The sequence below is a fragment of the Sorex fumeus genome, unplaced genomic scaffold (genome assembly GCF_029834395.1).
Source record: "Sorex fumeus unplaced genomic scaffold, SorFum_2.1 ptg000149l, whole genome shotgun sequence".
In the NCBI taxonomy this organism is placed as follows: domain Eukaryota; kingdom Metazoa; phylum Chordata; class Mammalia; order Eulipotyphla; family Soricidae; genus Sorex; species Sorex fumeus.
The window spans coordinates 2,814,767-2,827,075 of NW_026606206.1; the positions used below are offsets into that span (position 1 = coordinate 2,814,767).

Sequence of the window (12,309 nt, forward strand, 5' to 3'; positions counted from 1 at the left end):
ATTTTTACAGTGCTTTTTTGCAAGCTCGGGATATATTCCCAGAAGTGGTATTGCAGGGTCATATGGAAGCTCAATTTCTAGTTTTTGAAGGACTGTCCATACATATTGTTTTCCAGAAAGGCATTCCCACCAACAGTGAAAGAGTGTCCATTTTTCCCCACATTCACGCCAACACTGGTTGCTTTTGTTCTTTTGAACGTGTGCCAGTCTCTGTGGGGTGAGATGATATCTCATTGTTATTTTGATTTGCATCTTCCTGATGACTAGTGTTGTGGAGCATTTTTTTCATGTGCCTTTTGACCATTTGCATTTGTTTCTTGAGGAAGCTTCTGTTTATTTCTTCTCCCCATTTTTTGATGGGGTTGGAGGTTTTATGATTGTATAATTCTACTAGTGTCTTGTATATCCTGGATATTAATCCCTTATCAGATGGGTGCACTGTGCACTGTGCACTGTCTTATTGTACATCGATTTGCTCGAGCGGGCCCAGTAACATCTCCATAGTGAAACTTGTTTTACTGTGTTTGGCATATTGAATACATCGCGAGTAGCTTGCCAGGCTTTGCTCTGCGGGCGAGGTACTCTTGGTATCTTACTGGGCTCTCCAAGAGGGGCGGAGGAATCGAACCCAGCTTGGCTGGGCCAGCTGCACACAAAGCAAACGCCCTACCACTGTGCATTGCTCCAGCCCATCAGATGGGTAGCACTGTAGCACTGTCCTCCCGTTGTTCATCGATTTGCTTAAGCAGGCACCAGTAATGTCTCACAACACCTAGTGAGAACTTGTTGTTACTGGTTTTTGGCATATCGAGTATGTCACGGGGAGCTTGCCAGGCTCTGCTGTGCGGGTGAGATAGCTTGTCAGGCTCTCGAGAGGGGTGGAGGAATCGAACCCAGGTTGGTCATGTGTATTGGGTAAATAGTCTTTGCCATTCTGTGGTGTCTCCCTGTATTTTAGTCACTGTTTCTTTTGCAGTGCAGAAGATTCTTAGTTTGCTGTAGTCCCGTTTGTTATGATTGCTTCCACTTGCTTGGTCAGTGGTGTTTCATCCTTAAAGATGTTTTGAGCTTCAATGTCGTGGAGAGTTCTGCCTACATTTTCGTCTATGTGCCTTATGGATTCATGTCTGATATTGAGGTCTTTAATGGAACAGTCCTTTTTCAAAAAAGAATCCTAGAATATGTTTCACTTATATTTCCTAGCACTTTGTCTTATACCTTCTCCTTTTCTGCTCGTTTTCCACATTTTTTTTTTATAGTGGCCATTTTACAGGAACTGCCTTAAGTACCTACAATCCACTACAGCATAATCCATGTAATCGTCACATCCACCTGTTCTTTCCCTGTTCGGGTGGTGCTGTAGCACAGAGAAATGACTAGCGGGGGCGTCTCTTGGCTGGTGAGCAGAGCCAGTCTTCAGACCTCGGCCGTGGCCATGGAATAGCTTAGAAAGCAAAATGTAGCACGATAAGGAGTTTACCCCATTGTCCCTCTCCTGAGCATTCCTTCATGCATCTACATACATACTGAAAAGGAGACGTTGCGTATTTTGGTGTCGTCCAGCTTTCCCCGCTTGTCATTCACCCTTTCTCCTAATCACCTTGGGTTTAGGAGTAAACCGCAGATTGCAGAAATAATGAGGAGTTTCAAAGGCCACGTGAAGAAGATGCTGAGGCACGCGGAGGCCTCGGCCATCGTGGAGTACGCGTACAACGACAAGGCGGTCCTGGAGCAGCGGAACATGCTCACGGAGGAGCTCTATGGAAACACGTTCCAGCTTTACAGGGCAAGTTTTCAAGTTTTCATGACTTTTTTTTTTAACTGTTTGTCTAAGTGCTGGTTTGTTTTTTTGATTTTTCCCTACCAGTCCCCGGTTTCAGACTGTTTTTTTCTTTGGCTGGTCCTGTTGAGACTGTCTCAAACTCTTTGTTTCTCCCCTTTTAGATAATTTTATCTCTGGTGTTAGATACGATCATAAAGTTTCTCTCTCTCCAGCCATACGTTCTTTAACGTCCTGTGAGTTAAAACTAGTTTCTTGTTCCCTATCAGATACTCACTTACAGAGCGAGTGAGTGTTTTGTCTTCCAGTGGTATTTATAACTGGTTTAAGAACTGGGAAGTGCACCAGTTCATGACGATGGCATCAGGTAGACTTTTCTCACCTTGGGTTTTGGGTTTTAGTAATTTCAATTGGGCGATGGAACTTTTTGGGTCATTAGGTTAAGCAGCTGGAATGTTGCTTTTATCTGGAATGCTATAATTCCTGTCTTTGGACTACTCAGTGCTTCTGGGCAGGTGGTTCCAAATACAGTCATTTGGTCTCTGTGCTCTGCTGTATCAGCTGTTCCTGTAAGGTAGAGCAGCAGAGGAAGCTGTTGAGAGGCAGCATATGAGAAAGGATTTCTTGACTTGGATTAGGATGCGAGTGACAGGAAGAAAATTGACAGGAAGAAAATTGGTGGTAACGGAAAGAATACGGTATGAAAATCCCTGTAGCTAATCTCAGTAGTGGAGACCTTTAATTGAAAATTTAATAAGTACTTTATATTTACCAGCTGAATTTTAATCTTCTAAATTCTTACATTTGAAGTATATCATTAGACATCACCTCACACTCGGCACTCAGAGAGAAATATAACAGTCAAGTGCTTTTAGCTTGTGGTGCTGGGGGACTCTTGGGCTCCACGGGAGGTGCTTTCTTTTCTTCAACAGGCAAAAGAAACAAAACAACCTTAAAACATCCCACTGCTGTAAAGTCTCGCTTCTTAAAAATTGTGGTTTATGACCCCATAGGGGATAGTAGAGTTGAATATCGTGACAGTGGTTTAAGGTTTCTGAATGTGCTCTGACCAGCAGTCAATCCAAAATTAACTGCATCATGAATCTGAGCTGTTTCTGGCAGGACTTGCCTGTGTAGCCTTTCTCAGGCATAAAGGAGCTCCAAGTGGAGAAGTTTAAAAGCCCTCTCTAACGACCCTGGCATCCTAAGAATGTGTATTGCAGAATAATGAGAAACTCTCAAAGACTCTACTTATGTGTAGTTAGAATACATACTGTTGTAGAATAATTAGAATAATTTCTCTCTAGAGATGCAGCTCTTGTGTAAAGTGATCTCGGCAAAATGGCCTTAGAAGTTGACAGATCTTTTCAGGAAAGCAGACCGAGAATTTGAGTTTTCCCATTCTTGAGAATTACAATTCCAGTTGCTTGATGTATTTGAATTATCTTTTTCTGGTTATATTAGGAGGAAATACAAGTAAATCCTTTTAATTTTTAAATTTTATCATTTTTTATGTAATGAATCACCATGCACTCAGAAATTACTCCTGGTGGTGCTCGGGGGACCGTATGGGATGCTGGGAATCGAACCCAGGTCGGCCGTGTGCAAGGCATCGGCCCTACCCACTGTGATGTCACTCTAGCACAAGCTCAGTCACGCAACACATCATAAGACACTCCCTGCCCATTTTCCATAATTACCACTCCGTATATGATGGGGTTCAGACAGTAGTCAACAAATCAGTGTGAGAAATATGTATGTGTGTGTGTGTGTGTGTGTGTGTGTGTGTGTGTGTATGCCTCGGAGAGCCCGGCAAGCTACCAAGAGTATCCCACCTGCAAGGCAGAGCCTGGCGAGCTACCCGTGGCATATGCCAAAAACAGCAGCAATAATGGTATGCCAAAAACAGCAACAATAATGGGTCTCATTCCCCTGACCTTGAAAGAGCCTCCAATATGGCAGTGTTGGGAAGGACGAGTAAGGGGAGGCTGACAAAATCTCAGGGCTGGGATGAATGGAGATGTTACTGGTGCCTGCTCAAGTAAATCGATGAACAGCAGGATTACAGTGACAGACAGTGATCAAATACTCTTTCTAATGCTTTTGTCAGTGTGTTTCTGTGGTGGTTTTTTTTTTTTTCCCGGTTGTTGTTGTTGGTTTTGTTTTTGAGACACACTCAGTGCTGCTCTAGGGTTACTCCTGGCTCTGAACTAAGGAATTGCTCTTGGTGGTGCTCAGGGAACCACAGAGTATGCTGGGATGGAACCCTGGTTGGCCATGTGCAAAACAAATGCCCTTCTCGCTTTACTATGGCCCCGGCCCCTTTATTTCTTGTGTTCCTACTTAGACTTAGATGGACATCCCAGTAACAAATGGTGCATTGTAAAAAAGTCATGTTTCTCCCATATTGATCACCTCTCTCCATGTTATACCCAGAAAGGAAGGGAAATGGGGAGAATTCTCCCTGTATTTAGTACAGGGTAATGGACCTAAAACATTTTAAGCTTTTATTTCAGATGTAGGAATATAAACACACACTTGCCTCTCAAGTAATATGAATTAATTAGTTCCTGGGTTGCCTCTACTAGTTGGGAACTGCACTTATATTGACCGTGGTGCTGTTCTTTGGTTTTTGCTTTAGTTTTTTCTTGTTTAGCATGGGTTGTGGGTTGCATACTCAGCAGATCTCAGGACTAACTCCTGACTGTCCACTCAGGGATCACTTTGGGACTGGGGGACCTTACAGGGTGCCTGGGATATAACATGCAAGGCAAATGCCCTACCCGTTGTACCGTTTCTCCAGTTTTCTAGCAGTCACTATAAGAATCCAGTAATTGGGGTAGGACAGATAATGGAGCAAGTGGGGTGCTTGCCTTGTACTCTGCCAACCTGGAATGGGTCCCTGGTATCCCATATGGTCCTGAACCCCACCAAGAGTAATTCTTGAGCCCAGAGCCAGTAGTTACCCTGCACATTGCTAGGTGTGCCCCCCCTTCCCCCCAAAAAAGGGGAGAAAAAAATCCAGCTAGTTATACCTGGTGGCAGGAATTTATGAACTGACCATTTCACCTTATAGTCGCATACTTGATGCTTAAGTAGTATCAGTTGACTGGTTGAGTGACTAGTTGTTTAGTCTGGCTGTAAGTATATTATTTTTTTGTGGGGGGCTTTGGGGGTGTAGCACCCAGTGGTCTTCAGGGATTACTCCGGCTCTGGGCTCAGGAATCACTTCTGGCAGTGCTCTGGGAACCATTTGGAAGTCAAGGATTGACTCTGGATCAGCCCTGTGCAAGGCGATTGCTGTACTCTGTGCTCTCTCCAGCCCCTCTGAGTACTTTGGTGGGTGGATAAACAAAGAATCAGAGACTCTTTTGAGTTCATTTAAAGGAAATGTTCTTGGTGGTTCTGTTCTGAAGTTGGAGAAACTCAAGTTTACAGAGATGTAACTTTTGTTGTTGTTGCAGTCGGCAGATCATCCAACTCTGGAGAAAGTATTACAGGTACAGCCAGAAAAACTAGAGCTTATCATGGATGAAATGAAACAGATTCTCACTCCAATGGCCCAAAAGTAAGAAAGTTTACGTATTATTTTTTTAACAAATAGCATTTGAATGAGAAAAACATGAATTCTTGTTTATTGAAGAGGTGAGTAATTTTATCTAAATGTGGTCATGTATTTCAGTTGCATAGTAACAGTTAGAATGCCAGACCTGTGGCCTTGGCATTTGTACCATAGTAGAATTACTAAGGCGCAGACCTTGGGATCAGATTGCCTGCGTGTAATCCTTATGTCCACCTCAGTTACTTATCTGTGACCGTGGGCAGCTTAACCTTTCTGTGTTTTGGTTTCCATGTCTGTAAATCTGGGATAATAAAATGTAGAGACTTTAGAAGATTTAGCAGAGGTATAGTCCTTAGACACTCAGAGCAGTGTTTTGCCACAGAGGCAAATTGCTTTTACGATCTGCTTAGATATTCTTTGTCAGAATGTTTCTCAGTGATGGGCCATCTGGCCCTCCTAGAGCCCCTCAGGACGTTCCAAGGGGTCACAGGTGAAAAGCAATAAGAACTGGAGTCATGGCATAAGACTGGGGGACCAGATGGAGGGTCTCAGAGAGGAAGCAGAGTGGGAAGGGGGCCACAGTCAGAAAAAAGTTGAGGAGCAGTGCTCTGTACATATTGGGCTATGTGGGGCCTTGAACTTAAGCTTCCCCTGCTCACCGGAATGTGTCAAGTGCCGTTCCGTGAGGGGGCTTTTTATCAGTTAGGAGCGGTTGCAGTTGCTACCATTTTGAAGGTATCAGTTACTGGTTCTGCTAAAATTATTCAGTGAAATGGAGTTACTTTATAGTTTACTTGACAAAACAATAATTGTGGAAAAGAATAGGTCCATATCTGTTAAAAATTGTACATTATTGGGTTTTAAAAAAAGGATATCTTAAGACAGTGTGTTTTGAGAAAGTGATTTGCATTTTTTGATTAACAACTAGGTTGTATAGCTATTTCTGAAATTATTCTATAGTCTAAAAGTTGGACTTTCTGTTATGATTTGACTATTGCTGAAAGATACATCTTTTGGCAATTTGTGCTTGCTAAATCACATCATTCATTTTTCTCATCTTAAGACAACTGCTGTTATCTTTCTCTAATACCATAGCCAACGTTTTCTTTGTTTTCTATTTTTAGGGAAGCTGTGATTAAGCACTCGTTGGTGCACAAAGTATTCTTGGACTTTTTTACTTATGCAACCCCAAAGTTAAGATCAGTAAGTTTTTGTTTTTAGTTTTAAACCAAAACAGAAATAGCAATGCAAAAGTGTAAAACTCTGTTTTTTTGATGTGTATCGTCTTTTGGACATTTTTAAAGAGCTGTTCCTTTAGAGGAGATAATTTTTTAAACTTTCCTTATGTAGGCCAGCTAATTCTGTTTAGATTTTGGCAGAAAACAGAATTTTGCATTTTTTATTTTTCAATGTAGTACAGAATGTCTTCTAGCTAACTTAATCTGAAAACTAACAAGTAAAGAGGTAATCAGCATTCTGGTAGTTTGAAATGCTCCTGTGCCCGTACAGAAGAAAATTATATTGGTGATATGAGGTTAAGAGTGAGCACTTAAGTAAAGTAAATGTACCTTGAAAAATGGACCTTCTATATATGATAGAGATGAGAGACAGAGTGAAGGTAGATTGCACTGTACTTTATGTCGGTGACTAGAATACAAAGTGAAAATCCATGCAGTCCCCTGATCTTTGTTTGTTTTGTACCTAAAATTCATTGGCTGTTTATCCCCATTCTAATAATATAAAACTTAAAAAAAGAAATGACTTCTTTTTAGTCAATACATGAGGAAAGTTCGACCCTGAATAGCTTCTCACTTAAATTTGTGATTCTGTGACTATAGCAGCTATAGCTAATCTTTCGGGGACTTTTTTCTTCTTTTTCTATGAATCATAATATTTTCTATAAACCATACTAGGTCTACTTAGGGTATTTTTTTTCAGAGCTAAGGAAATGATTATTTGAATATAATCGAAGGAGGAATGTCTTTATCTTTTTAGTATTAAATTTGTTCTGTCATCAGGACAGAATTGAAAGGACTGAAACATGTCTTGGGGTTATTACAGAACAGATCTTTAAAAATCTTTTGGGGGTGATGGAAACATGTGAATTATATGAAACTTCAACTGGATGGCCTTGAAGAGCTTCGTGATTTAAGTATGTAAGATATACACGGTGTTCTCAAGATTTATCCCAGGATAGGATTGTAAGATAACTAAGGGTGAAATTCTTTCTTATTAATGAAAATGGTCATTCACCTTTCTCCTGTCAGAAAGTTTAAGTTCAGCTTAAGACTGAAATGGGGTCCTCTGGCCATAAGCTACCAGATTTGTTCATGTCCTGTATGTTGGACTTAAGAAATAGAAAAGAAATTACATATATTGAAAATGAAGACCTTTAAGAATAAGAGTAAGCTAAACTCCCTTTTAGGAAATTAGTGCTGAGTTTTACTGAAAGTTAGAGGGGCTAACTGAAATGTAACTATACAGATCACAGATTGCAGCGTCCTCATATGACAGACACATCTTAGTCTTTTTCACGAAGTCATTTAAGGGCTTGAGAGAGTACAGCAGGTAGAACACATGCCTTACACACGACCAGCCCTGGTTCCATCCCTGGCGCCTCATATGATCCCCTGGGCCAGGAGAGCCAGGAGTAAGCTTTGAGCATCACTGGGTTTGGCCCCAAAGAAATACATAAATGTATAAATGGATTGTTTAGAACAAGCATACTGTTGGACCAAGCATAGGGAAAACTTTTTTAAGGTGTTGTATTAGAAATGGGCTGCCAGCAGCATTTTCTGCTCTTACTGGAAAAAAATTGTTACAATGGTGCAATCTTTCTGGGTGCATATCTACCAAATTAAAAAATCAAATGGTTTATTACCTGTGCTGTCCTCCTCTTAATCCCTTTGCTTACTGAGTCCCAGTGGGCAGATTTTGTTGGGGATGGGTCTCAAACAATGTTCAGGAGGCCTGGGGTCCTTTCCCACTATTTCTCAGCAACTGGACTGATGGTTCAGTGCAAGGACCTAAGGATATGCTGCTTGCCTGGCCCTGGGATGCCGAAGATTCCTGGGCGATCCCAATCGTGCTTCGGGGCCTCCCGGACTGTATCCCGCAATACTCACCGTGTCATGCAAAGTGTGTGTATTATACCCTACGCAATCCCTCTGGCCTTTTAGGCATAAAGAAAGAAAAGTTAAGCCAAAGTCCGGACTCTCCTTGACTCTTTTTTTGTCGTTGCAGGAAATGATCGAAGCCATCCGAGAAGCAGTGATATACCTGGCACACACACATGATGGCGCCAGAGTAGCCATGCACTGCCTTTGGCATGGCACGCCCAAGGTAAGTGGATGTCAGCAAGGCTTCGCTTCGGATCCTCTGGTTTGGCCCTCTTGTACGTGAATAGCTTGATCCATGCCACACTGTCCCTTTTGATGCCGTAGGAACGGAATCTTCTTTAGAGCTCGTGTTTCAAGGTGTGTAAGAAGGTGCTTAGGGGCCAGAGAGATAGTATAATACGGTCAGGCTCTTGCCTTGCACACAGCTGAGCCAGTTTCAATCTCTGTCACCTCGTAATGGTTCTCTGAGTCTGCCAGGGGTGATACCTGATCACAGAGCCAGGAACAAGACCTGGAAGTTTGAATCTGAATCTTAAGATTCACACCTCACGACCCCACTCGTGTTAATAATATCTCTCCTCCATTTGTCCCTAGGACCCTTCTCTTCTGCCTCCGTCTTCCCTGCTCTGTTACCCCTTTGAGTAACCTTAGTTCTGTCGTACAAATCCGACACTGTGTTTTCAATGAACAGTATGGTGACATTTGGGTTGCTGCTCTTCTATTCACAAAAGTCACTCCTGGCAGAGCTCAGCCTGACACCAGCTGGCAGCGCACTGGCCACAGGTATAGTGACCACAGGTAGATAGTGTTTAGGGGCTGTGCAGTGCTCAGAGCCTTGCACGTGCTTGGCATGCACCAAACACTTGAGCCAGCTCTCTGACCCCGCTTACCAGGCTTAACCCCTGATGTTAGGTTGTAGAAGTTTTAATGCCTTCTTATGCTCTTTCATTCCCCAATTAATAATCTTACAGGGGAAGGTCGAAAGAGGAGATAGTGAACAGTTAACACATTTGCTCACCTGAGTGCTTTGTACTTTGAGGGAAAAGATGGCGACCATTTTAGTTACAGAAATTTAACTGAAAGGTTGATTTTTCCCTTCTAAAAATAGTTTTGGGCCTCTGAAGCAGTGCTCACAGCCGCTGTGCTTCTCGGCCCGACTGTGTAGGTGTGACAGTTCAGGGCACAGATTCACTCTGTGGAGCTTGAGGGCCATTCAGCACCAGGGAATCATACTCTGGGCCTTGATCATGCAAGATAAGACCTATGAGCTATAGTTCCTAAGCCTACGAGTGTTTTCTTGAGCCTCAAGCTTCTGCATTTCCAAGTCAGATGTGCTCTGTCTGCTTTTCAATTTAATTTCTATTCAGAAAATGCACATTAAATGACATCTCTGCTAGACATTTCTTGGAAAACAGTTGCAGCATCCAGAGAGGGATCTCCATTGCCCGCTATGACTCAAACCCAAGCCCAATCCCCCTGCCCCCAACACAAAAGGTAGAGGAGGGATCTCTTCCTTCTCACTATAAAGACAATAGTCTCACTAGGTTTGCCTTATCGTTTCATGATTTAATAGTCTGACTCAATGGATTCTCACATTAAGATTATATAACTCAGAGACCTTTTATATAGCCTTGTAGGTTTTGTTGGTTCTGTTACGTTATTTTCTCTAATGAAAAGTAAGTCAGTCTACCATTATGGAAAATTTTGACCTATGCAATACTCTACTACTAAATCTATAACTGTATAATTAAATTGATAGCAAAAATCTATAAAAGTTCATTGAGATTTTTCATTTTTAAGGACAGAAAAGTGATTGTGAAAACAATGAAGACTTATGTTGAAAAGGTAGCTAATGTAAGTATAATACAATCATTTCTTTTAATTGACAGTAAAATTCATGTCTGCTATAAAAGTTTGAAAAACAATTTCATCTTTTTTTGCATACCAATGTATTTTCATATATTATTAAATTTACACAAAATGAAATTTCCCCTCTAACATATGACAGTTATCCATTTTTGAAGCTGTTTGAAGCTTGTGTTTGTCCAGTCCTATTCTTATGGAAATTATTGTCTAGTTGAAGTGTGTGCACGTGTCTTTTAGCCTCTGAATAAGTATGGCAAAGTGCTGTCCAGAACTTTTTACTAAGTTATCCTTGCCACCAAAAACTGGAAAAAAAAATTTCCTTTTGAATAAAATTTGTGTGGTCAGGTAGTTTTGGAAATAGTTTATGTATCTTATTGTTTCTAAATTACTGATGATATTGATGGCAGTGCCAACAAAATCCAGTGAGTATTAGCATGGGTTCCGATAAATAGAAATGCTTGGACACAAACAAGTGCGTGAAGGTATACAAACCTGTATCTTCTCTAGGTGTGAAAGCTAGGAAAATAATATAAAATCTCCCAGAAGTCAGCTGACTTTCCTGGAACAAAATGAAATAATAGACTTTTTAGGGAGTTGTTTCCAGACTTTGAGAATATGTGATTCATAGCTTGCCAGTAAGTAAATCTTTTGTATCACCTTTTAATTTGAATATATTAGAAATGAGTTTATAAAAAGAACGCTAATAATACTCCTAATAGAAAGTTCTTGAGGGTGTGATAATAAAAAATATTATGTAATTAAGTTATTTTAAATTTGTAGTTTAGACCAACAGCAATATTTTGAGAACCTAATTCCTTCAGCAGTTTGTGATAGTAGCAAAAGTCAACAATATACTGTCTTTCGTCTCAAGGAATTGCTACTAAAAAGAGGGGGGTATGCTGATACAAGCTATGGATTTAATTTGTGGGCTAATTAGAAGCATTGAATTTCTAAATATTGGGGGCATCTTGACATATTCTTAAATGTTTCCATTTCGTAAAATCTCCTAAGTCTTGGGGAGACAGCGTGGAGAAATAGAGTTTGGGCTTTGCCTGTGTGAGACCCTGAGTTCAGTACAAGGGACTGCATGGCTCCCAGGACCCCAGGACTGAGCAACAGACCCTCAAGGCTGTACATGTCAGAAATCACTGTGAGTGATCCCGAGCATTGCTGGCGAGGTTGGGGACCAGATGTGGCTCAGCTGTAGGGCACTTGCCTTGGATGTATGTTGCCCAGGGTCCACCAGAATACCACAAAACATACACGTGTAACAGTCGGAGTCGCTTCCAAGTTCATGTTCACTCAGTTTTGTGCTTATTCACACGTGTGCGTGCGTACCCATCTATGCTTTACTACATGGAAATCTGTGAATTTTCATGAATCTGTGAATTTCAGGGGCAATTTTATTTAGACATACACATCTGTTTATGTCTTATTAATGACCAGAATCTTTCATTTTATGACTGTCCCAGAATTGACTTAGCCAGTTTCTACTCTTAGATACTTGGGTAGTTTCTAGTGTTTGTTCATTTCAGTTTGCGCCTCTTTGTGTATTTGTGAAAGCATCACTATGATATAATTCTAAGACTGAAAATCGCTAGAACAAGAAGTTACTTCACAAACAGGAAGCATTTTTATAGGTAATGTCAGTTGCCCTTTAAAGAAGTTGAACCACTTTACAGTCTCACCAACAGCGTGAAAAAGTGTGCCTACTTTTCCTCAAACCTTTGCTGAATTGGAGTATTTCTTATCAAGTGTTTTTTACTTTTGGGTAGATTAAATGTAATACCTTGTTATTCTAAATATGGATTATTTCATATGATGATACCCATTTATATGATTTCTGAACTGATTCTACATAGTCTTCATTTTTTAGCCAACTGTTGTTTTTTATCTGAGATTTTTGGTCGTTAATTTTTTCCATATTGTCTTTTTGAGCTTGTATTCAGCAATTTACTTCTTACCAATTAAAGCCTATAAGA

General features: G+C 40.9%; 1 protein-coding gene across 1 annotated transcript in view; it reads left to right on the forward strand.

The window, feature by feature from the left end:
• The window catches only part of PUM3 (pumilio RNA binding family member 3), a 47,531-nt gene that overhangs the window by 15,186 nt on the left and 20,036 nt on the right, over positions 1-12,309 (forward strand). The window contains exons 8-12 of the mRNA XM_056106907.1: positions 1,612-1,786; positions 5,245-5,348; positions 6,467-6,545; positions 8,586-8,684; positions 10,262-10,315. Coding sequence (XP_055962882.1) covers positions 1,612-1,786; positions 5,245-5,348; positions 6,467-6,545; positions 8,586-8,684; positions 10,262-10,315 — 511 coding nt within the window. The remainder of the gene's footprint in view (positions 1-1,611; positions 1,787-5,244; positions 5,349-6,466; positions 6,546-8,585; positions 8,685-10,261; positions 10,316-12,309) is intronic.